Source organism: Calonectris borealis, chromosome 3, assembly GCF_964195595.1.
Source record: "Calonectris borealis chromosome 3, bCalBor7.hap1.2, whole genome shotgun sequence".
NCBI lineage: Eukaryota > Metazoa > Chordata > Aves > Procellariiformes > Procellariidae > Calonectris > Calonectris borealis.
Window position 1 is genome coordinate 127,796,142 of NC_134314.1, and position 25,153 is coordinate 127,821,294.

General features: G+C 47.7%; 2 protein-coding genes across 4 annotated transcripts in view; one reads left to right on the forward strand and one right to left on the reverse strand.

Annotated features, from left to right (window-relative positions):
* The window catches only part of ZC3H6 (zinc finger CCCH-type containing 6), a 29,362-nt gene extending 16,874 nt beyond the window's left edge, over window positions 1–12,488 (forward strand). For both annotated transcript variants that reach the window (XM_075147866.1, XM_075147867.1), the window contains 8 exons: window positions 381–502; window positions 2,954–3,070; window positions 4,572–4,683; window positions 5,270–5,379; window positions 6,168–6,421; window positions 7,046–7,566; window positions 7,837–8,076; window positions 9,637–12,488. In XM_075147866.1, coding sequence (XP_075003967.1) covers window positions 381–502; window positions 2,954–3,070; window positions 4,572–4,683; window positions 5,270–5,379; window positions 6,168–6,421; window positions 7,046–7,566; window positions 7,837–8,076; window positions 9,637–11,138 — 2,978 coding nt within the window. In that variant the 3' untranslated portion in view covers window positions 11,139–12,488. The remainder of the gene's footprint in view (window positions 1–380; window positions 503–2,953; window positions 3,071–4,571; window positions 4,684–5,269; window positions 5,380–6,167; window positions 6,422–7,045; window positions 7,567–7,836; window positions 8,077–9,636) is intronic.
* LOC142081196 (uncharacterized) lies at window positions 11,943–24,815 on the reverse strand. Of its 2 annotated transcripts, XM_075147863.1 has the most exons (9): window positions 24,625–24,815; window positions 23,569–23,736; window positions 23,031–23,246; window positions 22,227–22,410; window positions 18,650–21,901; window positions 17,741–17,926; window positions 17,264–17,436; window positions 16,824–16,941; window positions 11,943–15,819 (listed from the first exon to the last, which is right to left on the reverse strand). In XM_075147863.1, exons 3-9 carry the CDS (start codon window positions 23,234–23,236, stop codon window positions 15,562–15,564), a joined length of 4,377 nt encoding a protein of 1,458 aa, XP_075003964.1. In that variant the 5' UTR covers window positions 23,237–23,246; window positions 23,569–23,736; window positions 24,625–24,815; the 3' UTR covers window positions 11,943–15,561. The 2 variants fall into 2 exon arrangements, with proteins under 2 accessions (XP_075003964.1, XP_075003965.1); XM_075147864.1 differs by lacking the exons at window positions 23,569–23,736; window positions 24,625–24,815 and having other exon boundaries at window positions 23,031–23,403.
* Window positions 24,816–25,153: the final 338 nt, after the last annotated feature.

Sequence of the window (25,153 nt, forward strand, 5' to 3'; positions counted from 1 at the left end):
TGGGTGCCAGTTGTACTGGTTAGTTCTGTGTTCAGAAAGTGACCAGACGGCACAAAATATTTCTAGTATTTGGGCTGGTTAGAAATAACATGTCTGCATTTCTAATTGTGAGAAGCTACTTTGAACAAGATTAATTTTATATTCAGTTTGTCAGTCTGCTATTGATTTGGAGAGCTTTTCAAAGAGCAGGCAGTTGCACAGAATTACAATTGGCTGCTGTAGTTGTACTTGCCAACTTGTGATTCAAGATAGTATTTAGAAATTCAGACTGCAAAAAGGTAGATATTTAGTTTGTTAGATTTGTGTGTATTCGATGTCACTAGATGACGATTTTTCTTTACTTTCTGAGGTCATTTAAACAGGTCATTACTGTTTTTCAGGTATTTCTCAAAGAGGTAATAATTACAATGTTGGGCGAGGGCGTGGAATGCAAAAGAAACTGAAGCGTAAAGATCGTGGAAGGGGAAGAGGGGGCAATAAAGGCTCTGATGGCTTTCATGAGGTACGTGGAATTAAAGCTGAATTCCTAATGTAGTTGTTTCAAATGACTGGATGCTTTGCTTTTACAGAAGAGTATTTAAAAATACATATCTTTAACCTTTTTTCTCTTATCTAGAAAATTACTAGAATTTTCCAACACTTGATGTACAAAGTATAATTGATAACTTAAGCTAATATATAATTTTCTCGTTTTTCTTGGAAATACGAAAAACTAGCAGAAAGTGGTTTATGAGCTTTGATTTCGAATGGTGTATGAACTTTAATGATAACTGTATCTGAAATAAGATGTTTTGCTACTACCAGTTCACCTCAGGTTTTTCAGCAAAGAAAATGGATGCCTTCACAGCTTTTGCCAGTTTTTGTCTGAATCCTGAAGAATTCTCCTTCTCTTTCCATAGCTGTGACTGTGGAAATGGAAATGTATGTGACCTTGGTTTTCATTTAGTAATTCTTTGCACAGGAATTAGAAAAAACGTAGGGTCCAGTATTGCCACGGTGTTTGTAAATTTCTCACTCCAATCTTCATTTAAATTAAAAACAATACAAAATGGATGATTAGTGGATCAAATCCATCCATGGCTGAAAAACATTATTTAAGCCAAATCATATTTAAGTCTGTATACTGCAGCTAAAATGTCTGTGGTTCTCCTCCCTCCTGCACTCAAGAATGCACACGGCTGGCTTCTCGCTAATGCGGTGATGTGTAACTCAGCCATGTTAATTTTTCCCCGTGTTCTCCAGCTGGCCTAACTCTCTGGGGCTCCTGGGTGGTCCCGATCAGATGTTCCTTTCCCTGCCCTGCATGTGGTAGGGAAAAGGGCAGCCGTTTGATCTGTTAGGACGATGCCTCCTTTATAGGACTCCTCCTTGCTGTTGCCCTGTCCTCAGCGCCGTCTCCCAAGCCGTGGGGAGGGGTGGAGGCGAGGAGGCAGCTGCAGGCAGGTCCCAGCAGGGCTGGGAGGCAGAAAACAAAAAGCTGGGCTCCTGGCTACAGCAAAATAATGAATTCTTAAACACAGATGCTGAGCTGCGCGGTGTGGTGGGGTAACTGCCGAGACTTCCGAGCTGCACTGCGACGTCCCTGGGATTCTCGGGGACACGGTGGGAGTGTTTCAGCCTTCCTCGGGCCGTTGTTTCAAGTGCTTTGCGGTGTGGGACGGTTGCTGTTTTGCAGTGCTCCCAGAGAGACTCGGAGCATCGTGTTTATGAGATACTTGTGTTAACCTTGAAGAGGATCAAGTGTTAGGTTCAAAGCTGCTTTGTCTGAAGCAGCTGAGTTTTCTCTGGATTTAATGTGTTCAGAGTAGAAAATGGATCTTGACTGATCTAGGGGTGGCATTTCTAGCTCGAAGATTTCTGCTTCTCAATGTCAACAAAATCCGCAAATCATTCTTAGTGTTAACGTTTTGTGACATTGCCTAATCTGCCGAGCAAAACGAGTCCGGACCCTTGATGTGCTGATGCTCGTGTGTGCTCGTGATGCAGTGTGATGGCTGTGGGGAACCACATCCATTCTGTTTCAGAAGTTCCCACTCAGCAGTTCAGATCCCTGCTCATTTTTGTGAACATCGGAAATGGGAAAAGCCTGTTTCCCTCTATCATCAGATCAGCAGGCAACCACTAGCACTGCAAAGAGGACATTTTCTGCTACCCTCTGTTGCAGTGTCACAGCCAGCAGTTCATTAAAGGCCATCTGCTTCCATGACTTCACTAGCTCTGCCAGGCCCCCTCAGCGCCTGTCCCAGGCTCTCTGGTTAGATGAGTTTACCGCGGTTTCTTTAGTTTATCTCAAGTGCAGATGCCACGTGGGAATCAGATCGTAAGAGGGAGCAATTATTTAACTCACCAGGTACATAATGATTCTTACGTGTTAGGTCGTGATTGAATTGTGCTTCCTCTCTGCTTTGCCTCATAGTATAGGCAAACAGGTTATTTTTTTTTCTAATGGGAGAAAAAAGAAGCTAGACAATCTGGAGATGACAGTCGCGTGAGAAGCACGTAGAGGTGAAGGACTGGCAAAATACAGCCTTGTGGCTAAGACGGTGGTCTGGAAGCCTGGATGATTACTCAACTCCTGGCTGTCTGCAGAGGTGCCCGTGATCAGGGGGCGGTTGGCCCTGACTTAGTGGGTGCCCAGGAGTCAGCTCTGCTTTCCGGCATTGTAAGATGAAGCGTGAGATAATCTGTCCATTCAGTGAAGTTATTTGTGTCTGGTATGTTGTAAGAAGTTTCTGATTTGGCTGCATTTATAAAAAAGACTCTGTGTTAAAGCAGCTGAGAAAAACTATGTGTATTTACCTTTACTTTGAGCTGTGGGTATAACAATTTTAAGAACTTAAATCATGGTGTAGTGAATCACGTTTTGGGGTAACTAGTGCACCAAGTATGCTCTAATATTTTTGCAGTTGCGCTCAACAAGTAATCATCAGTGGGATGCTCATTTTTCTTACAGGACGGCAAACCGGTGAAGAAATGGGTTAATATGAGTCAGGAGTTCATAAATCAGCATACGGTGGAACACAAAGGCAAACAAATTTGTAAATATTTCCTTGAAGGGAGGTGTATTAAGGTAATTATGCACTGTGTCTGTCGGTCGTGGTCTTTGGTGTGAGGAAGGGGAGAAGATGCTCTGTCCTTTTTTAGTTCAGCTGGTGCAAAGGAAACTTGTATGTTGAAACTCGGTTGTTTTGATTTCTAATGTTTTGTGTATTTATAGATAAATGCCAACAGAAGTACTTGTGGAAAAATATCCCCTTCTGTTACACATTTTGAATTATAACAAATTCTACTAAAAATGATTGTGTTTGTTTATTAGTATATACAGTAAAAACATCTGTGATAGTATCATAAACTTACACTGACAATGTATCATGTGTAAATATACAAATCTTACAAGTATGGAATCCGTAAATAGGCAGTGATTTCTGAACGTATTAGATTTCTCTTTTATGTGCTACTGCTAATTTTGAAACATTGAAGGAATTGCTTAATTATGCTAAATTATTTTTCTCTCTAAAGTAAAAAGTGGGGTTGTAGTAATAGTTCCCCTACCAAAGAATCATCTTCCTTCAGCCAGCAAGTGGAAGGCAGCAGAAAGAAGACAATGCTATTCAGAGCAGTCAGCTGTCAAGCGAAAGCCCTAGCAAGACAGTCTCTTATTACATAAAAAAAAATTGCTATTGCTTCATTTTGAAGCTTATGCTGCTGTGGACTTGAATCCTCTGATGTGAGACTAGTTCAGTCAGTTATAAAACACACTTAAGAAAAACTGCATGCTTCTCCAATAAGTGAGTGCGTCATTTATATTTGGTTCCTCTGTGTATTTAGAGATAGAATGTTTTCTGTTTCTTCTTCAAATGGTCAAAGTAAAGGTGAAAATGAGTATGCTTTTTTCCCAAACTGGGGGGGAATGGAAAACAATGCAGTTGTTGCTGCCTTTATATATAATTTTAGTCTGCCATGCTCAGTAAGATGAGTATTTGCTGCCACCTTCAGATCTAAAACAAGTGGCTGAAAGAGCACTGGTGTATTTTTCATGAAAATAAATATAAAAAATACGCATAAAACCTCTCCAGCAAAGTAATCCCTACGTATACATGATATGGTTGATATAAACTTGGTGTTGTTTGGACTCTATTTTTCCTACTTGGAAGAGTCTTAATACTTTGCTTGTTGGGCTTTTTTAAGTTCACCCACACACCCTTAAAACAATCAGGTTTTCTGATCAAGCGCGTAATTGTTTATATGGAAAAGAGTTTCAGTAAAGTATTTGTCTAAATGCCTTTTTGATGCAAATTGCTGGATGGAGACAGAGAAGAGAACTGGTACTGTAAGGCCAGCTTGTTTTCTGTGACCACTGCGTATATTCCCGATCGAATCCCGATTCAGGAATTGTTTCTCTATGTCCAGGCCCCCCTATTCCCAGTTTACAGGGACATGCTTATAATGAAATTCTGTGTTAGTAAAGATAAAAAGTTTAAATTCAGCTGAGGAGGATGTTTTTCTTTAAATATGAAATGGAATTACTCAGCACTTCAGATTGATAATGTTTTTTCATTTTTTATTTATAGGGAGAACAGTGTAAATTTGATCATGATGCAGAGATTGAAAAGAAAAAGGAAATCTGCAAGTTTTACATACAGGGTTACTGCACCAAAGGAGAGAACTGCATTTATTTGCACAATATCCTTTAAAAAAAAAATACTTGAATTAAACTGAAAGTTTATATTTACTCTTAATTATGTAAGTGATTTTTAAGGATAGCTATTTCTTTTCTTAACAGACTATACCAAAGACTACATAGATTTGCTACAAGAAGATCATTTTTCTCCTCAAATACTTAGGAAGAGAAAATACGTATAAAATTACTGGTTTGTTTTTGGTTTTAAGGATTTTTAATGTTTTAAAAGATAAAACCCCTTGAAGTTAGATGCATTTCTTCATATACTTTTAAAACCCTGATCTGTTCTTGTTTGTTGTAAAGGACTTGTGTTTTATTCTGGAATTGAGACCTTCATCTTTTTAATCACAGTTTTAGAATCAAGTCAAAAACAACGTTAAGGCCACAGTAATGTAATTATTAGTAGAATGTTAAATGGAACTAGGAGGTAAGTTGGTTATTAGCTTTCAAAATTCTTAACATACTGCTTTGGAAAGATGAAGTACTGGTGAAGAATTGAAGGATAGTTGACAGCTGCATTTCATAAACTTGCCAAACAGTGCAAACTAGAAATCAGCCTTTGTTAGGAATCCTTAATACATTGCTTACATGAATTCCCTTGCAAGTTCTACCATACAGGAGCAAAATGCTATCAAGGAGATAAGTGCAAATTTTCTCATGCTCCCCTGACTGCAGAAACAAAAGAGCTGTTGGATAAGGTGAGCAATCCGTAGTCTGTAAACACAAGGTTTGTTGCTAGAAAGAATTGGGGGGAGGTTGCTAGAAGTTTCCGTGGGATTCTTGGGGATTGTGATGCTAAACAGTAATGATGTTAAGCTTCCCTGTTGCTCTTTAGCACAGTAAGTCTGTGACCAGGTTCGATACCAGGAATTGCCCTTGCCGTCAGTTATTCAGTTACCTTTCAGCCGTATCAGACTCGTTTATTTCACAACTCAAGTTTCTGCCCATGAACTTTCTTTTGCGTCCCTTTCAGTGGGAATCTTCAGGTACTCTAACAGGAAATGTGGCTTTTATGTTGTCGACGTTTAGCTGCCTAGCAGGTAGATAGCATCTGACTGACTTCTGCACTCAGGGTGGAGGAAGGAACGAGGTGCCTCCTCTGGGTGATTCATGAGATCTTGACCTTTGTGCTAAGTAGGATATTTGTGTCTTTCTCCAGTTACTCTACAACAGGCCTTAACAGAAAAGTGGCCTAGAAACATTATGAATCTTAGAGGAAGTCCTTCAATTTCTGTCACTTAAAATTACTGTTTGAAGGAAATGGACTTGTGTGAAATTGTCCTTTCCTGACTACAGAAATCGTTTTCTTCCTGGCTGTGAATCGGTGTCCTGCGGAACAAGCAATAATAGATTTATAATTCTTCTGAGTTTGATGTCAAAATATAGTAGTATTGTAGCAGGTAATTACATTTAAATGGAAAGCGCAAGACTAAATTGAATCGCACTGCAAAATTAATGAAGTGTTTGCTACATTGCTTTGTTCTAGGTTTTGAATACTGAGGAGGAACCACAGAACGAAGATGAGAAAGAACTGGAGGAACTCAGAAAGCGTGGCATAGTTCCTCTCCCGAAGCCACCACCCGGTGTTGGACTTCTGCCAACCCCGCCAGAGCAATATCCGTTTTCTGAGTCCGATATAGAAAATTATCAAGATCCTTCAGGAGACTATAAGAAAATCCCGTCTCTCTTTGAAATAGTTGTGAAGCCTACTGTGGATTTAGCACACAAAATTGGAAAAAAGTAGGTTTTAGAATTTTGTGTAGAACTCTCCTTAAACATGACTGCATAAATATTTAAACAATGCTCTTTGTTTCTGTCAGAAGTATATACTTCTGAGTATATTGCTAAGTTAATGATCTCTCAAATATTGGCTATCGTAATTATTTACTTATTTAATGCTTTCCATAGAAGAGAACTTACTGAGCCTTGACCTTGCAGAAAGTCACTCCATTGGCTCTTGTTTTGGCTCTGTGCCTGCCTTGCCTATCTCCATTTGCAGGTTGAGCAAAGTTCATTCTCTTCTGAACTCTTTTTATAGTTAGGTTTTTCTTGACCCAAGCCAATCGACACTCCTGATGGAGACTGTTGGCCTTGGGATATTTAAAGTTCTTAGTTGCAGCAAATGTCCAGTTCTGCATGTGCTAATACTGAAAAAATGTTCCACTTCCAGACAAGCTCTGTCGTGTGTAATGTATATAGTACTCTCTTTGAAAATTATTTTGCTTCTTCCAGATTTTTATCTAACTTAAGATTAAATAAGTACAAACAGACGTCTGTAAGAGCGAGGAGGGGGAGGAGATAGCCAACAGGCTGTTCGTCTTTGCAGGTGCAAAATTTGACTCACGGATTTTCTTTTGCCTGCAGGCCACCGACCTTCTATAACAGCGCATCACCACCGAGACCACCGTTTCAGGGAAATGACCCACATTCTCAGCAGATGTATAACCCAGGTTCAAGTCCAGGGCCGGGACCCGGCATGTCGCAAGGACATAATGGGCCGCCAATGCACCCAGGTTCTCCTGGACATCATCCATGCGCGGGGCCTCAAGGCCCAGGAATGCCACAGAGTCCTCCTATGCAGGGTGTTCCGCCAGGCTTTCTCGGACCGCAGAACCAGACTGGTATGCCTATGCAAGGACAGCAGGGTGGTCCACCTCTCACGCCACCGGGTCTCGGTGGATCTTACAATGCCCCAGGAGTTCAAGGACATATGGTGAATATGCCGAGAGAGAATCATTGTCCTCCGGGGCCACAATACCAGCAGATTCCTGGTGAACGGCAGCCGAATATGAATTACGAGCCTATCCAGAACCCAGCTGATTTCTATGACAATTACTATTCTCATCAAGCCGTACATAACTTCCAGCCAGCTAATAACTCTGGTGGTAAGGACGTTTAAAGATTGTTGTTCCTTGCTATGGCGCTTTGCACTTGTGCGGTAAACATCACGGCTCCAAAGCTGAGCAGCTGAAAGAATTTTGGTTAGACAGACAAACCTCCTGGAATGTCTTCAGTGTATAGGCTTTTTCAGCTGATGCTTTCCAGTCGTGTAATATAAGTCACATTAGTTTTGCTTGATCGTGTTTTATGTTTTATCTCCTCTGCTGTAAAAGCTTGTATAGGTTAGCTGCTCACTGTTTTTTTTTGTACTGCAGATGGAACATGGCATGGAGAATTTACAGATCACCAGGCTCACCTCATGGCTCAAGAGTCGCATCAAGGTGGAAGCGAGTCAGACTGCATGAGTGGCCATATGGGCCATAAACCAGGCATCAATGTACCGGATTTTCTTCCAGCAATGCAGAAGGCCCTTTATGTAAGACTTAGTCAAAAGCATCAAAGAGATGGAGACTCTGTCAGCAGCCAGGGTCAGAGGGCAATGAGCAAAGATGAAGGTAAAGATAATTTTGGTAGCGTTCTGAACGTACCTATTGACCGTGTATTAGCCTGGAACAGATCTGTTGACTTGGATTTTCAAAACGTTAACATTCATTATTACTGTGAATGTGCAAGTACCAACTCAAGTAATATTTTCAGCTTTCCCTCCCAGCTTGTTCCAGGATTTCAGTATATGCTTAGTTGCTGCATTCCAGTTCCAAGTAGAAAGATCTGTGGGTAATTTTTGGATGTAGGTTTTAGAACTTTTAGAAGGTTCTGTTGTTGATAACTCAATTACTTAAAATCCCTGTTGGAAACAGAAAGGTTATTATTTCTAACCGTCAGTACTGCAAGTGCATCTTAATTTCTGTTTATTCAGTGGTGCCTCTTGATCTTTTCTGCATATCCTGTTTCTCTAGAGGAGTATTTTTTCCTCTGTGATATCTGAAATTCGCAGTTTAATCTGAGTGTCTCTTCTGTAACCTGGACAATGGAGAGCAGTATGCCTGCAGATCAGATTCAGCCACACAGAGTACGTTTGTCCCTTGGCCTGCTCCCTGCTGCACCCTTTTCGGAGGCTGCTAGGTTACGTGACCAGAAATGCATCTTGTCTGACCAAAAGGCAGTGGCTGTATCAAATCATTTCGAGGATATTGCCAATATAATCCTGATCAAATGATGAGAGGGATCTGGAAATGCGGCCCTTCAGGCTACATACAAAACCAGAGCGACCTAGAGTAATCTACTCTGAACTGAAGACTTCTCACGAGTGCTTTTGAGTGACTGGTCCTCCCATCTAGAAGGCTTTCGGAAAGCAGTATAGCAGAAACATGTTCCTGTTAGCTGCCTCTGACAACATGTCACTCCCTGGTGTTGAATATTTGTGTGGTACAAGAAGCGTTGAGGACACATGCGTTATTGTGCGTTAGATCGTGGTGGGTTTCATTGAGCCGGAATAGACCACTAGTCTCCTTCAGTGAGTAGGCAAGTTTAGGATGTGGACCTGAGCACACGGCTGTGTTGATACCGTTTTCCAGTAAATTGCAGAAGGTAGCTGAGAATTCATCCTTTAAAATTAAATATTCTTATTTCTTCCCTTCCTGAATCTGACCTCTCCCCAAAACCTTGTGATTTGGATTGTAATAACACAGCAAATTCCACGTTTGTAATGTATCTGTTTTTAAGACCACCGTAAGGTGCCATTTTACTTTTTGTTCTACCATCCCACAATGGAGGTCGTTTTCATCAAGACTCAGATTTTAAATGTTTTTTTTTACTCGTACTCGTAGAAATAATGGTTTGAAAGCAGGTTTTTCCCAGATTAATATTGACAGAGAGAGATGTAGACAGAATGCAGCAGAGTTAGGGAGCTACAGTTTTTTTGTTGTGTCAGTTCTTCATTGAAATTGATTTTTGTCATTTTAGGTTACAGTTGTTATAATACAGGGAGTGATGATTTAATATCGGGTCTTTTCAGTTTGATTTTACTGAGAAGTTACTCTTCATAGGAGTAAATGTGTTGTATTCCCTGGTGGTCGTTTGCTTGAATAATCTTTTTTTTTTTTTTTTTTTTAAAGATGACAATGTCAACTGGTATTCCAGTAGTGAAGAGGAAGAGGGGAGCAGTGTTAAATCAATACTAAAAACCTTAAAGAAACAGAGCGAAAATTTTAGGAATCGGCAACAACATTCCGCAGAGCAGCACATGCTTGGTATTCCTACTGATCCGAGGCTGGCAAAAGAAAAAGGCGCAGGGCCCCAGGCTGCTGACCCGAGACTTCGGGCCTCCCCGAGGTCCAACCCCAGAAAGCCTTCAGAATCCGCGACCTTGGACCCACGGCTCGTACGAGACCCCAGGATGCACAAGGTCAGCGAGGGTGGTCACGCCAGCTCCTCCCTCGGGGGAGCAAAGCTAGATCTACACCACGCGCACGCTGGAGTTAAGGTCAAGCAAAAAGGGATGGATGATGATGAAGAGGACTCAGAAAGAGAACTGAGAGAACGAGCTTTTCTGATACCGTTGGAACCTTTGCCTGGTGTAACGTTAAGGGATCCCCGATCTCAGCTCAGGCAGTTCAGCCACATTAAAATGGATGTGACCCTGATGAAACCAAACTTTGCTAAGCATATTGTGTGGGCACCCGAAGACTTGCTCCCAATCCCTTTGCCCAAGCCCGACCCCGTCTCTTCAATCAATTTACCTCTTCCTCCACTCATTGCTGACCAGAGACTTAATAAACTGCGGAATTTGAAAAACGATCCCCATCCAAATGCAATGCCAGCTGACCCGCGACTAGCTGCAAAGGCAAAAAACAACCTAACGGGCAGGAGCGGCTATTTGGATCCGTCTGCAGATTCGCATGCCAGTAGCTCAAGCAAATTAGGAGATCCTCGCTTACAAAAAAACGTCGATCCCCGACTCCACAGACTGTCGAGTGCAGATACGCATCACGGGGTCGCAAAGGATTCACACCCTCCGAAGTTTGACCCCCGCCTCGCCAGATCTGCGGCTGGCTCATCGCAGCCCTCGGAAGCTGCGAGCGCTAAACCTGAGCCAGATGCTCTGCCTCCGTACGCACCCAAATTGTCATCGAGTGGCGTTAGGCTGGGAACTCCAGGCTCGATACTGAGCGGTATTAGTTTGTATGATCCGAGAGAACACAGCTCATCATTGGACACAGCTCCGGCTAGTTCAGGAGAGAACGGAGAGAACCAGAAAAAAAGTATTTTGAAAAATTCTGGTAAAAATGAACCCAGTCTCCCAGAAGATTCGTCGCTGCAGAAGGCTGCCTCGACGGTGGAAAAAAACGCAGAAGGATCAGCAGAAGCTGCTTCAGATAAAGCGAACAGCACCAGTAAATCTCAGGCTAAACACTCCAGCGCCGCACCCGCGGTGCATAACCTTCCTATCCAAGCTTTATCGGGATTAATCAGACCGCAGTACAGCGACCCGAGGCAGGTTAGACAGCCTGGGCAGGTGACTCAGACGCAGGAGAGTGATCCGAATGGGGAATCAGATGATAAGTCGTTAAAGGATGTTTTCAAGACTTTCGATCCAACTGCTTCACCCTTTTGTTAGCAATTGATTTTAAGTCTTTTTACTGTTGTGAATATTGCAGTTTTCTGCTGTTTTGTAACTGGTTTACCTCTTTGCTTTATTTATTTTTAAATTATAATTATCAACACTTTTCAGCTGCTAATCTCAGAACCACATGCAGTTATACAGTATGCTATAGTGTTTGCAAAGCTGTGGTATTTTCTATATAATACTTTTCCAATTTCAGGGAGACTAATAATTGACATGTAGAAAACCCCCCATGTATCGTGTTAGAGCTGAGAAAAGCACTTTCATTGTAAATAAGTCATTAAGAAAGTCCGAAGACCTGTATATGTGTGAGCTGTCTCTTTCATAAACAACATTTAGATATGATTGCCACATTTGTATGATTGTATAGATACAAGCAATATTATGTACATTACTGTGAGAGACACTGTTTGACAAGGATTGTCTGACGCATCAAGCCAAACCTACTAACTGATTTAAAACCTACGTAAATGATTTAAAAGGAAAACGTTGATCCTCCTTTTCAGATCAGTTGATGTAAGACATTGACAGTTTTTATTCATGCAGTCAATATTCTTAGTGTAAAAGAGACCTATATCGCATATTGAGGATTAAAAATGTCATATCTTTTAAAAGTATTTTATTCTATGCTGTATATAGAAGAAATTGTGAAGTACATAACTAGAAGAAAGTTACTGTTAAAAGTGGAGAATACCTAAGTTGTCTAATACAAAAAAGGTTTTTATTTAATTTTTTCACGCATACACGATTCTGATTAGTGCTATAAGTTACATTGTGGTGTTCATGTATTTCAATGTATTTTTGTATTCAGCTGCTTAATTTGTATTGCTTTTTTTGTATTGATGTAACTGCAGTACTTGTATTCATGGTGTCTTTATGACATTTTTAACAAAAAAATTAAAAAGGGTACAGTTAAAGTCTGGTAACGACTGTGATGTTGACACCTTGGCAGCTAGTTCAGCGTGGGGGAAAGAGCAGGGGGGGTGTCTGCAGGAGGAGGGTGACTAAACCTGTTTTTAGCAGGGTTGCTACACCGCTTTAGTGTCAGGCGGCAGTGGGTTTTTAAACTAAGCTTGTACTGAGTCCCAATGGAGCGAGCTTGCTGCGCGCTTCCACGATCAGACTGCTGATTCGGAGAGAGTCGTCGTCGTTCTCTTGCTACAATTACGGCATCGCTATGAGAAATGTCATGCATGTTCTTTAATTTCTGAAGCTGTTGCATGCCGAGAGCACAACTGTCCTCAAAGCCGCTCTTGTTTTGCCTTTTGGGTTGCATTTTATATAGAGGAAATGTAGTCATACCTAGCTAGCTACATTTACAATAAAAATTTGCCGTCTGCTCAATTGCCACCTGGTTCCCGCCCACTTGGAATGTTTCTTTGCATTCAGTCTCTTCCTTGGTGACCTTTTCCTCTGTGTTTCTGTTTGTTGGCCCAAGCAATGCTTGCGACTGGGACAGGAGAGTGTTCATCACGAATTCTGTGGGTTTGGTTTCTCGCCTGTGAGACAAACGGTAATCCAGGCAAGAATGGCAAGTGTCTTGCGTTGATGAGCAGAGCTTGGACGGACGGAGGGAAGCTGCTGATTTCTACGTGTGCAAAACGTGGCAGGGGAGACATGGCCGAAGGCTATAACCGTTTCAGTTCGCCTTCCTAATTTCCCAGAGTATAAGTTGTATTAATTTTCTGATACTTTGAATTGCGCTCGCTCAAAATAACTGTAATTATATAATTGAATTATCTAATTGAAAACTAGATAACAGACGTGAAACTTTATTGTTATTTTGGAGTAATCTGTTAGTCCTACATAATTACTTCTTCATGTGATGAGGAGTTTGGGTGTTCAAGGTTTTCATCAAAAAATGAAGCCAGCAGAATTGGACAGCAGGGAAAAGTAGAAATAGTTTGGAAATAGCACATGGGTTGGTAGGGGAACAAAGGGAAGCAGCTACAGCGTTGAAGCCAAATGCGCGGTTTCGCATTTAGATGGGGAAAGTGCTTGTGGGATGCGCAGCTCTGAGCTGAAGTCACAACTTCTTGTAGGGTGGTGATGATGTCATCACTGAATGGATTCTCTGTGTTTTTTTTAAAAAGTACTGGAAAAATAAGAGCCAAGGAAAAGCTTTGATACCAAGGGCAAAATGACATGCTTCACAATTGAGGTAATGGAAGGATCTCGGGTGGTTTGCCATCGGTCTGGTTGTGGACCCATTTTGGAGTTGCAGATCAAAACGAGGCGTGTTCTGGTAGGGGGACCCAGAGCGCTGGCTTCTAACCTTGGAGATCCACTGCCGTGTCGGTATTTTTAATACAACACAGTTCTATATTTTGGAAAAGAAGGGGTACAAAGTAAGGAGGAAACGCAATTTGGGAGGGGCCAGCTGGTCCTTACAGCCTGTTGTCTCCGTGTGTAACCACCTCCTTCCTTCTTCCCAGATCCAGCCGTGCCCAGCCGGCAGGGCCCGGCGAGCCTCCCCAGCCACGGCGCGAGGGTCTGCGGGCTGCTGCTGGGCTCCTCCGTCCGCCTGCGCTCGCTGGTTCATTCGCTGCAGGTTTCTTCCCCGAGTCTACGCTTGCTCTGGTGTGCCCGCTGCTACCGCGCTCTCTGGAAACACGGAGGAGATTCATTGCTACAGTGCAAGTACCAAAATGCCTGATACGGGAAGGTGCTGGGGGTGTCAGAGGGACAGTCCTGCCGCACCGAGGCGGGCTGGAATGGGCTGCAGCCACCAAGCGAGCCACGTCTGATCTGCTGTGCGGATTGATTGTGTCTTTCGCAGGGGAGGCTCGTTTCCGTCTCTTCCGCACCTGCAGCGTGCTGGCACAGAGCAGCGTTTCCCTCGGATGCTTGCAACGCGTGCCCCCGAGGCTGTGAAGCACGGGTGTGGAGAGCAGTAACAGGAGCAGCCGGTATCGTTGGTCCTGGATACTCCGGAATCCTGTAGCTACGAGGTGGGTGATCGTCAGCATTGAATGTTTTACTCTGGGTAAAAGAGAGTCCCGGGGCTGAAAGGGATTTTGGGAGAAAAGTCTCATTTGTCTGCAGGATCTGCTGAATTGGGGGCAGGTGAGACAAAACGCTCCCCACTCTTGCTAGCCCTTGAGATGTGAAAGAGGAAAATGTTTGTCTGATCTTGTCTGCTCTCTGCGCTTCAGCAAGACTGAGCATTGCTAGATCACCACCTGGGTTTGCCGCCCCGTGATAAAAATACTCGCAGGGAGAGTTCTAGTCTCCCTAGGTAGCCTGGTTTAATATTTTTCTACCGTGATGAAAAGACTCTAACATGAATCCTTTATATTGCAAAGTAAATCAATTTATTCTTGCAAAGTAGAGAATACTTGATGACACTCCTGTTTTGCATTTCAAAAGTCAGTGATCCTATCCCTTAGTCTTCCTTCTCATTCGGTTCTTCTTTCCTCCAGCTTTTGTAGTGCATGCTACCCTCTGACTTTGTATTCTGCGTATGAGCTCCAGCCAGTGCAGTGGCTCTTCTGCAGGATTATATATCTCTGGCTGCCCTTCCTGTGCAGTATTTAGGATTGCTACCCCTAGAAGAAAAGGTGGTGGTTGCAAAAAAGTTTGATAGTGTGCTAAAGATCAGGGCCTGAGAAAGACCCCCCCCAGCTCTGAGGCTTTCTTATGCAGCAGAACAGCAATTCGATCATTTACAGAACCCCCCCGGTCCTTCCCTCCAAGCCAGATTTGCTGGTGCTGCTACAAGTGCGTCCCTGCACCCTTCTGCTCACATCTTGGGCGCTGAAGAACACAGAACTGGTGGTTATTGAAAGTAATATGAAGGTACCTCATCAAATGCTGTCTTCCCTATATCAATATTTGCCAAAGAAAAAAAAAGAAGCCTGACTGACTACGTAAGAGCCAGAGCTGGCTCACAGCTGGACGGGGGCGGGCAGTGTATGAATATAAAGAATTTCATTCCCCTGTGGCCCCGCTTGGTGGCCATTGATTCAAGAGTAATGGTTTCCGAGTGACTCCTGTGCCAGGTAACAAAGATCAGTGAATGATGTTTTACTGAACAGGAAAGCCTCTGTTTGCCCTTTGACTGGGTCTTAAAGCTCTTCCCCGACTCCTGTGTCCTCTGTGGCTCCGTATCACATCTTATTATTCAACTTGAAACGCCACCTGGATAAGAGGCCTCTTCGGAAATACACTAGCGCGTGGCATCCTGTTATTCTTCCCTTTGTTCCGTCGCCAAAATGAAGCAGCGTCTCTGCAGGGCGGAATTTGCCGCAGGAGGAGCGGGCAGCACGCAAAAGCCTTTTCAGGCCTTGCGCTCTCAGTCCTCCTGCCAGAGCAGCTCTAGCAGAAGCGATGTGAGCTGGGAGGGGTGCAGCGCGGGCCGCGTTCCTTCTGCTGAGGTTAGTGATGCAGTTCCCCTCCAGCAGAAGTCTTCCTGTTTTTACATGTGGCTGTCCGTAATTGTACGGCCTTTAACAGGTTTTGGACGCTCGGGGGTGTTCTTGGTCTGAGGTAATTGTTCTTGCACCATAGCCGTCAGGGTGGGTTCAGCCCTTGCCTGAGTCTTGCGGAGGCCTAATTCATCCCTGTCTGAGTTTAAAGACTCCTTGGCTCTATGCCACAACAGGTTTTTTCTCCACTGCATGCAAAAAGCAGCTGCTGCTTCTTCTTCAGGGTCGGGCAGGGGCTGTCGCAAACCCTATGAGACAAAATACTTGCATGTTTTAATATATTGTTGAACATGAACTTGTTTAAAATATCTTAAATATAAAAGTCTGAATGTATCAATGTGGCATCTCTACCCGTTAATGCTTAAAAACCGCTTAAAATGCTTAAAAGTGCTTAAAAACCTGCTTACAGAGAGATAAAAGGCATGCAGTATAGTTAGTTTATTGATAAGCAGGGAAATTTCCAAAGGGAAAAAGCCAGGTCATAAAGGACTTTGTAGTCTAGACAATCAAGATAAAAGAATGGCTAGTTACTTCAGGCTGACATCGGCAAAGTGAAAAATGGACATACATAGTATGTTTTTAACAGTACGGGCAATTAACCGCAGGAGGAGCTCTTCCACGCTTGTGGCTGATTCTCCATCCAACAGAATTCTAAGCAAAACTGTCTCTCTTTCAAAAAGATGTGCTGGAGCTCAGCAGAAGTTGTAGGATTATGTAGGAGGCTAAGGCACATGATGAACAACTGCATCAGTGGAGAGTCTGGTTGTATTTGCACTTGTTTTCTGAGTGCTTTCAGATAAAGTCTGCTCTCACAAACTGTTTACAGTTGGATCAATCAGCCGTCGTTGGCAGCTGCAAGGGGAGCTCTTGGGAGTTTTGATCAAAGCTCATCTTGAGACAACATAAAGGCTAAGACTGACGTGGACTATTTCCAAATAAAGGCCTCCAACGAAATGCTGCTGCTCTCCTATCCAAAAATGAAATGGGAAACGGACCAGCTAAAGATGACTTCAGAGTTGGTAGCCGTGACAGAGCAGATGCAGTGCCCGGAAAGATGCATAGCAGGCTTTGGAAACACGACAGAAAGGCATAAAATAAAAACATCACAGTAAGAATCTTGACCCCCAGCTGGGGTTGACAGAGGTCCCATGGCAGCCGGCTCCCACCTCCTGTAACCAGGCCTGGCTGTAGGAGCTCCCCGCAGCGTGGACTCACCTTGAAAACCTATCAGATGCCATCAGCGTTAACTTACTTTGATACAGGCTGCCTCGGCTGCCTTCAGAACATGCAAAACCGCTTGAATTAGGTTCTGCGCGTTGCTCACGAGCAGCTCAGAAGAGGACTTGCTCTCTGCAGTGACTGCTTTCACCCTTAAAAAGACATTTTAAAGGATTTTACTGGAAGAGCATCAAGACAGTGTGCCTCCCCTGTGTGGCCGGAACTCTGTAGTTACTCCAAACCCAGGAGATTGTCCCCTGCGCTGGCAGAGCAGTTTTCCATGGAGGCAGGCAAACCAGGGGAGGAAAGGGCTGTTCACAGCAAGAGGAAGAGGAGAGGGAGCCCCCTGAATTGTAACTGAACCCTAAGGGTACACCCGGATCCAGCAAGGACCTCTGGAGACCACCGTGCCCACCTCTTTGAGAAGGGGGCCACCAGCCTTGGGAGAGATTGTCCTTGACCCCAGCAGCTCACCTGGCCACGATGCCGAGCTGGCTGCTGATGGTGTGGGTCTGCTCTGCGGCGCACAGCAGCTCTGCGGAGCAGCTCTTGTCGAGGCAGTGCTTCGCAACGATGCGGCCAAATTTAACAAACACCTGCCCATCGGAAGCAATCTGCCCCGCGCAGGCGACAAGCTGGTCCTTGCTCTAAAATAAAATAGAAACAGACGTGTTTGGGGAGAGAAGGATTAAAAAGACCGCTTCTCCTGCAAGACAGGAGGGTCCAGGAAGCCGAGATATATTCTGAAACAAGGAAAGGACTGGACGCCAAGCTCACATCTAATCAGGAGGAAGTAATTTCTAGTGCTTTGGACAAATGCAGCCGGTGCCACTCTTACAAGAGCGGGGTAATGCAGGGGTTTCAGCAGGCGCGGGGCAGCCCTGTCACGGACTTCGACCGTGCTCTTGAGGAAAAAATGTGCTGGGGTGGAGGGGGCGAAACACTCCATACCGTGATGGGGCCCTTCTTCCGTAGGAACTGAGTCATGTGAAGCATCCTTGTTGCCATGTCCTTGGTGACCTGGGATATCTTGCTGGGGCCACCCTGCCGTGTGTCACTGTCTTCTCTCTCGTGCTTCGCAGGGCCGCCGGCAAGGGAGATGCCGGGAGGACCCTTCTGGTGCTGTCGAGACAAGGACTGAACAGATTCGAAGTCTGGAGCCTGCAGACACACCGACGCTGAGAAGTCTCTGCCTGCATGTTTCTGAAGCAGTTTCTGGTGAGTAAAGGAGACGGGAGAGCTGCCTTCCACCTCTCTGGGTCTGCTCTGCCTTCCCAACCAGCCCTTCTCTCCCTGCCTTCACCCGTAGCGGGACTGTCAAATCCAAATGCCCCGTGTCATCATCTCCTGGAGCTATCTCCAAATGGGTGGTAGCTGTCATGTCAGCTGGCAGCGCCCGCGGTTGAGAAGTATGACTAAATGCTCTAAACCACTCTGCTGAGGGATCTGGATCGTGTTGCTGAAGCCTTTGCCAGCTCCCGACAACTGACAGCGGTGGTTGTGGGAGTGGAGGTGCTGGTGCTCCCAAAGGGTGCTTGTGGGGAGGGGAGGAGCTGAGCAGAGACAGGTCGTGTTTCAGGGGAGGGAGAGCAGTACAGCTCTCTGCTCCTCAGAAACAGCGATTTGGAGATGGGTTTATTTACGCAAGAGTGTCTGTCAGACCAGATATCCAGAACTCGGCAGAATAGGGCAGCCAGCAGCCTGACCTAACTGAAGGTGGCCGGGGGGTTGGACTATTGACCTCCGGAGGTCCCTGCCAGCATCGCTTACCTTAACGCCCCACGGTGTGGGTGACAGGACTGACCGAGAGCCCTGACCATCACCCTGCAGTAAGTGTGATGGGGGAAAAAGCTACTGTACCATTTCGCGTGCCTCCCTGGCAGCTCCACTTTCTCGTCCGCTCCCGCTTGGGCAAGTTTCTGGTGACTTGGTGTGGCTCAGAGCATCAAGCTCTTGGGCTGGGAAGAGCTCGGCTGTGCTGCTGTGTTGTCTTGGAGAGCACTGGTCCCCTGCGTTCCGCAAGCGTTGTCTGATGAGCCGCAGGACGTGTCCGCTGATGCCCTGGAGAGCCCGAAGCTGCGTGACGAGGTAGTGCGCCTTTGCTGACCAGTGCCAGACAACGCTGTCTAGGTGGAGATGCCCTTTGTCCCGGCGGCTCTGGAGGAGCTGGTTGGCGCTGCCCACTGCGTCAGACGTGAGGACCAGGAGGTGGTCTGCGACGGAGAGCAGGTTCGCCTGCGACTGTAGTTGAGCGCTGGCCTCCAGAAAGTCTTGGAGGGTGGTTTTGACCCACTGAACGTTAGCCATTAGCCGACTTGCCTTCTCTTCAAAGGCCTGTTTGCTCCTCTCCCTCTCCTCTTCAGAGAGGGGGAACAGGGCTGGTCCAACCACATCTCGGATGACCTGCAGGTGTTCAGTATTGACCTTCTCCAGGTGGAGCAACAATGCCTTGGCCCTGAGGGCCAAGTCTCTCTGCAGGAGCTCAAAGCGAATGTACAGGCTGGCAGTAGACAGTGGGGAGACCGAGAGGGTATTGGAGACATCCAGCAGTGCTTCCATTAGCACCTTTATCTCCTCCCTGAGCGCTAGGATTTCACTGCGACCACGGTCTTCAGGGCAGGACAGGTAAGAGAGCCGGGCGGCCTCCTGCAGCCTCAGGGAGTTCTCGGACACAGCAGCCAAGAGGCTCTGCGAGCAAAGCTTGTTCTTCACGGCGCTCCTCAGCTCCCTCAGGAACAGGACGTCCCTGCCTATGAACCGATCCACAGCACCCAGCAGGACGTGCATGCTGACGGCCCACTGGACACAGTGCAGCTCCAGGCTGGCCTCCTCCGCCCTGCAGGAGCCCTCAAAGGATGCTGCTTTCTCAAGTAACGCCTTGGTGCTCATCTGAGCACGTGAAAACTTGGCTTGGACCTGTAGAAAACTCTCCCAGACATGAGGGGAAACGGGATTTCCCTTACTACAGGCCATGCTTGCAATGTCTCCTGCTAACTGAACTGCTCCTGCTAAACCCATCATGGTCTCGTCCAAAGCCTGTTTGCCTCTCAGAAAGTCAGCAGACAAGAGAAAGCCAAATACTTGCTGAGACAGACTATACCAAGAGCCTGCCACGGCTGCCAGGCACTCTTTGGTCTCACAGATCCTTTCTGAGAGCGTGAATGCCATTTGGAGAAGCCTGCCTGGACAAGGAAGCTGCCTTGGGGCTGTTTCCCTGGCCAGGCTCATAACACGTGGTGTCAGTAATACGATCTTGTGGTACTGCCCCAGCGTCTCCATCTGGGGAGACTCAGCAACGGGCAGCGCTTCCTTTGCCGCATCGATACAGCCGTTGGAGAGTTCAAGCAAGGCGGAGCAAGCAGCGTTGACAGCTGCCGTATCGTGGGCTCTCGTTGCTGCTAGGAGAGCTGTAATGACAGGGTGCGTATCTCCTTTCCTTGAAACAACATCCGGGTGTAAGTTACCTGCTCGTGGAGACGGATGACTTAAGATGTCTTCTTGCAACGCAGCCTGATCAGTAAGGGTTTTTAGCCCAGTGTGCGACAGGCTGAGTTCAAGCGCCTTTGCGACATCAGTGCTTCGCACTTGTGCGCGGAGAGGGCTGAGGATATGCGGGTGGTTGGACCCGTCCAGCCCATCTTGGACGTGGTGAGCAGTGTCCATCAGGCAGCTCGCTGCCTTTGAAAAGACATCCCTATTTGGGAGGCAGGAGAGTCTCTCGGGACAAAGGGTTGTGACTGCTTTCAGCTCAAGGATGGAGTTGGCCAGCTGCTCAACCCAAACCAGCAAGCCGTTCCTGAAAATGGGGTCTGTGGCTCTGTCCATGTACCTGGTGGTGGCTTCAACCACCCACCGAGCCCAGCCGGTGAGGTGAGTTGCATGCCAAGAGAGTCTCTCGGGGTCCTGACTTTCCAGGGCCTTTTCACACCATTCCCTGTGCTTGGCCATTTCCTGGATGGACAGCTTAAGGAATTCACGCATGCTGACCGTCTCCTCGAAAGACCGCAAGAGGCTTTCTGTTGTTCCAGCCCACGCGTGGTACAAGGACTGCAGTCGCTCAGCAGCGCTCCTCTGGGCTGTGTTTCTGCCCATTTCTGTGAGCAGTGGAGGGAGACTGGCAAGGAGTCTCTTCAAATACTCTACCCGCTCTCCGATTTCTCCAGCGGTTTGGGTTTTGGTGCACCTGGCCAGAACAAAGTCTGCCACTCTGAGCATCTGCTGGGCGTGTGTGAAGAAGGTGGCAGTGAGGGGCTGAAGCTTCTTTAAAAATCCTCCTTGTCCTGCCGGAAAACACCCCGTACCAGCAAGGCTAAGGGCATCTTCAACTAACTGCCTCAGGGGCTCCTTGCCCTCAAAGAAGGTGTCAAGGATTTGGCACAGAGTGGCTGCGAGCACTGCCTGGTCGAGGGTCTCCACCTCTTCTCTCATGGTGTGACATTCCTTCTCCAGGCTGCTTTCGCCCCAGCTTTGCCCTGGCCATCCCTCCTGCTGGCTTACGTGGCTGCAGATGCTCTTCCTCAGCCGTAGCAGAACCCAGCAATGTTTTACCAGGTCCAGCTTCAGATCTGGCCTGGACGAGTCTGCTAGAAGCATGCAGTAGAAAATGACCGCTTCCACGTGAGCACTGAACTCGCTGTCGGAGAGGTGCGCTGGGTCTGGGCGAGAGAGGAGAGCCAGCAGCCTGCTCATGTGCTGGGAGAAGGTCCCGTTTCTGTCCCGTGGCTCCTTGCCGCCCGTATTGTCGATGAGCAGGGAAGTGAGCTCTTTGATGGTCCTCTCCGTCAGCTGGAAAGCGTAGTCTTTGGAGAGGTTGGCTTGCTGCTCCCAGGAGTGTTTAAGATCGCTGTGCTTGGCTGCGTGGAGCAAAGGAATGCACTTCTGAAGGAGCTGCAAAGTTTGGGCCAAGCTCTTCTGTCGAGGACAATCTCTGAGTTCCTCGAGGCGCTTTGCTGTCAGATTGCTCAGCAAAAGCAAGGCCTCGGAAAAGGCCCGGAAAGCAGCCAGCAGTCCTGGCATGTCCCCTGCATCTCGCAGCACGCTCAGGCACTCCAAAAGCCAGCTGGCAGCCTGAATTATCCTCCTCACCCCAGCAGCATCTTCGATCTGAAGGATCTAACCAGAAAAAAAGGGCAGAAAAACTGGTCAGAGTGGCTAAGGCTCAAAAATCCCTCTTCACTATTTCATCCCTTGTGCAGCCAAGGTGCCACCGCAGCCCTTGCAGGGAAGAGAAGAGGTGCGTTTTGCTCGGCAGACCTGTCCTACTGAGCACGTGGTGAAGAAACAACCATTGCTCGAGCCACAGCTTCCCCCAAGCCCCAGCCCCTGTCCTGGTGGAGGGCAGCTCTCGTCCCTCCTACAGCTGCACCCTTACCCACCGCTCCGTCCCAGCCTCGCCTCCTCCCCTGCTCACTCCAGCACTGTCCCCCTCCGCCGTTACCTTCGCTGTCTCTGTTAAGACCCTCTTTGTCGACGCAGCCAGCTCCTCCCTGTGGCTAGGGTTCTCCGGCTGTACCTGGAGCTTGCGGGCTGCCAGCAGCACGCACCTCCCTGCCAGGACGAGGGACTCGGCCGCAGGACGCGTCTCCTCCTTGAACACCTCGTCGCTGGACGACTCGGCCAACCTGGAACAGAAGCCGCTGGGCTCAGCTCTTCGCCATCCCGTGAGTACCAGCCTCGGCAGGTAGCAGCAAGGACGCCGCGCCGGTCTCGGGCTTTATCACAACAATTAGCCACGCCAGACCTTAACTGGGCTTGAATAGATTTCAGCTGTATTTGCAAACTGTTACAGAACCTTTTGCAGTGGCTGCAGTTCAGTTTAAGATAAGGTGTCTACTATCTACCAGGTCGTAGCTCTAACAGCAAAATAACCCAGTGGCCAGTGCCTAATCTGTGGTTTTGGGCTCCAGTTTACCGAAGCATTCAGTAAATTCACTGAAGCATTCAGTCAATTGCCTGACGACTATTTTAAGATGCGTTTAGCTTAAAAATGTTGCTTGTTGAGATTTTTCTTACTTGGCCACATCCCTTCCCAAAGCACATATCCCTGCTTGGTCCCGTCTCTCCTTTTCCCTTCCTAATCCTATTCCCCGCCTCACGTTCCCCATCCCTTCCTCCTCGCGTTCCCACCTCTGCAGGCAGGGAGCACCAAGCAGGAGAGCAGGCTCCCTGCCAGTTTCTTTGCCATCCCTTCCTCCTCCTTCCCAGCCCCCAAATCTGCCCGGGAGACACCCAGCAAACTTACCTTCTTGCAACAGAAGCGAGTTCTTCCGTGGCTTTGGCTAATTCTTCTGCATTCTCCCCTAAATTGGGAAAGGCCTGACAAATCCCATCTTCCCATTCCAGGGCGAGGGTTAGGTGACAGAGCTGTGCAGCCATGGGGCAGAGGACCCTTTGAATAGCTTTGTTTTCTGTTAGGAGCCCGAGGTCATAGAGAGAAAAAGGCTCCATTGCGTCCTGCCTGGAAAAGGGAAACAAAACCTGGGATTATTTGGGATCCTTTGCAATCTGTAACGGTTGTCAGTTTTACTAGTGACCTCGGCTTTGGATGGCAGCTTCTGGCTTTGGAAAATGCTACTGGGTTTCGCTTTTCCGAGCCCTGCAATGAGGTCAGCAACCTGCATTTTCCCCAGCGGTGGGCTTTTGCCCAGCTTTCCCGGTGTGGACCCCCTGCTCAGCGCCAAGGCATGGCCGTGTCTCGGGGCTGCCCCAGACCCATCCCACAGTCCCGAGTTTACATCCACGCCGCTCCCGTCCTTACGTGAGCCCAGGTAGTTTCTTACCCGGGTGCGGACGGTCCTGCGGACGAGTGCTGGGGACGGGGCTGTTCCCAGCAGCGAGACCCGGTGACGGTGACGGTGACGGTGACGTTACCTCCTACCAACCGGCTGTCAGCGGGGGGATACGGGGGTGCCCACGCCACCACGGGCCTGTGCGCATGCAAATGTGTCCTGGGCAGGGATACGAACCCATGGGGGGGGATTAATTACACCTTAATTACCATAACTCGGTTCCTGTTGTGGACAAGGTGGAAGGCAAAGGTGGAAGGAGGCAAGCGCCTGCTGCCGCGTGTGTGGGGCAGAGGGGCTCGGGGTGCAGGGGGGCGTAGTGGGGGGCTGGCACCCCCGTGGGCCTCTCTCCCGCTCCCCTCTGCTCTTTGGAGGCCAGGGAGGTTTCCGGGGGCCTGGGGGCTGCCTCAGCCCTGGGGGTGCCGGCCCGGGGATGGCTGGAGGTCCGCAGGGCGCTTGAGGGCCCTGGGCGGGGAGGGTCTGTGTGAGAGGCCGCGGGGATGCGCCAGCGTCTCCATGGAGACGCCGGGGGCGCAGGGCGGTGACGACATCGCGGGGCGCCCGGCCGCGGGGCACGCCGGGAGCTGTAGTCCGGGCGTCGGTTGCGGGAGGGCCGGGAGGTGCAGGCCGCCGCCTCCGCCCGCCCTCAGCGGCCGCCTCAGGCTTGAACGCCCCGGCCCCGGGCCGCTAATCTGCCTAATGTAGGGGCCGGCTGTCTGCACTGCTTAGTCCCGGCCCTTCCAGCCCCTTAATCCTCAGGCCCTGCCTCCCGCCGCCATCGTGCCTGGGTCCGTAGGGGCTGAGGGAGCAGGGGGGGGACAGACACCGCTGTTGCCTTAAAACCCTGAGGAAATCCGCGGCTGTGCGAGTAGCGAAGACACCTAGAGGGGCCCCTCCTCACGCCAGGCCTGCCCGAGACCCAGGCTGCCGCTGCGGCCTTTGGCTAACGAGCGTCCCTCGCAGGGCCTCTTAACTCTAGTTAAGGGGCGAGGCTGGTGCAGCTTTACAGGGTGGGGGGGGAAAAAGAAAAAAGAATGATTTTTTTTCTACCTTCTCCCTTTCTCCTATGCATTCAGTCTGGGTGAAGTGCGTAAGCCCTCTGCGGCACTGCTTACGGGAGGGACTCGTCTCTGCGCTCAGATGGTTGGGGGGTAGGACACAAATGCCTGTGAGAGAGAAAACGAGCGCGTTTTCTGCCCGTTCTCCTGACTTTTTCTGTATCCTTTCACTTAATGCAGAATATCTACCAGAAACGACGACCCTTCCCCCTGCAGCCTAAGCTTCAGCTCCACCTCCTGCGTTAAAGTAATTCGTTGGAAGCTCCGAGAGTAATGTAAATAAAAGCAGAATGAGAGCTTAAAAAAAAAAAAAAAAAAAAAAAAAAGACCTTCGAGTTGGGATAAATTCACTTTTTCTTCTTTCCGGCATACGTGCAGCTGGCGTGGGAGCGGGTAAGTGCTTTGGCTGTGGGGTGATGGGGGTTGATCCCGACTGAGACCTGACCGTTAGCAGAGCGTGCTGCTGATGGATGGCGATTAGCTGTCTGGCTAATCAAGTGCCGGAGCTGGATCCTGCTCCG

Coding starts and splice junctions, on each gene's coding strand:
- LOC142081196 (XM_075147863.1), bottom strand. CDS start 23,236: ATGGAGCCTTTTTCTCTCTATGACCTCGGGCTCCTAACAGAAAACAAA. Junction 17,927..18,649: donor CCAGGGAGGCACGCGAAATG/GTACAGTAGCTT, acceptor GAATCTGTTCAG/TCCTTGTCTCGACAGCACCA. Junction 17,437..17,740: donor GGAAGAAGGGCCCCATCACG/GTATGGAGTGTT, acceptor ATTTTATTTTAG/AGCAAGGACCAGCTTGTCGC.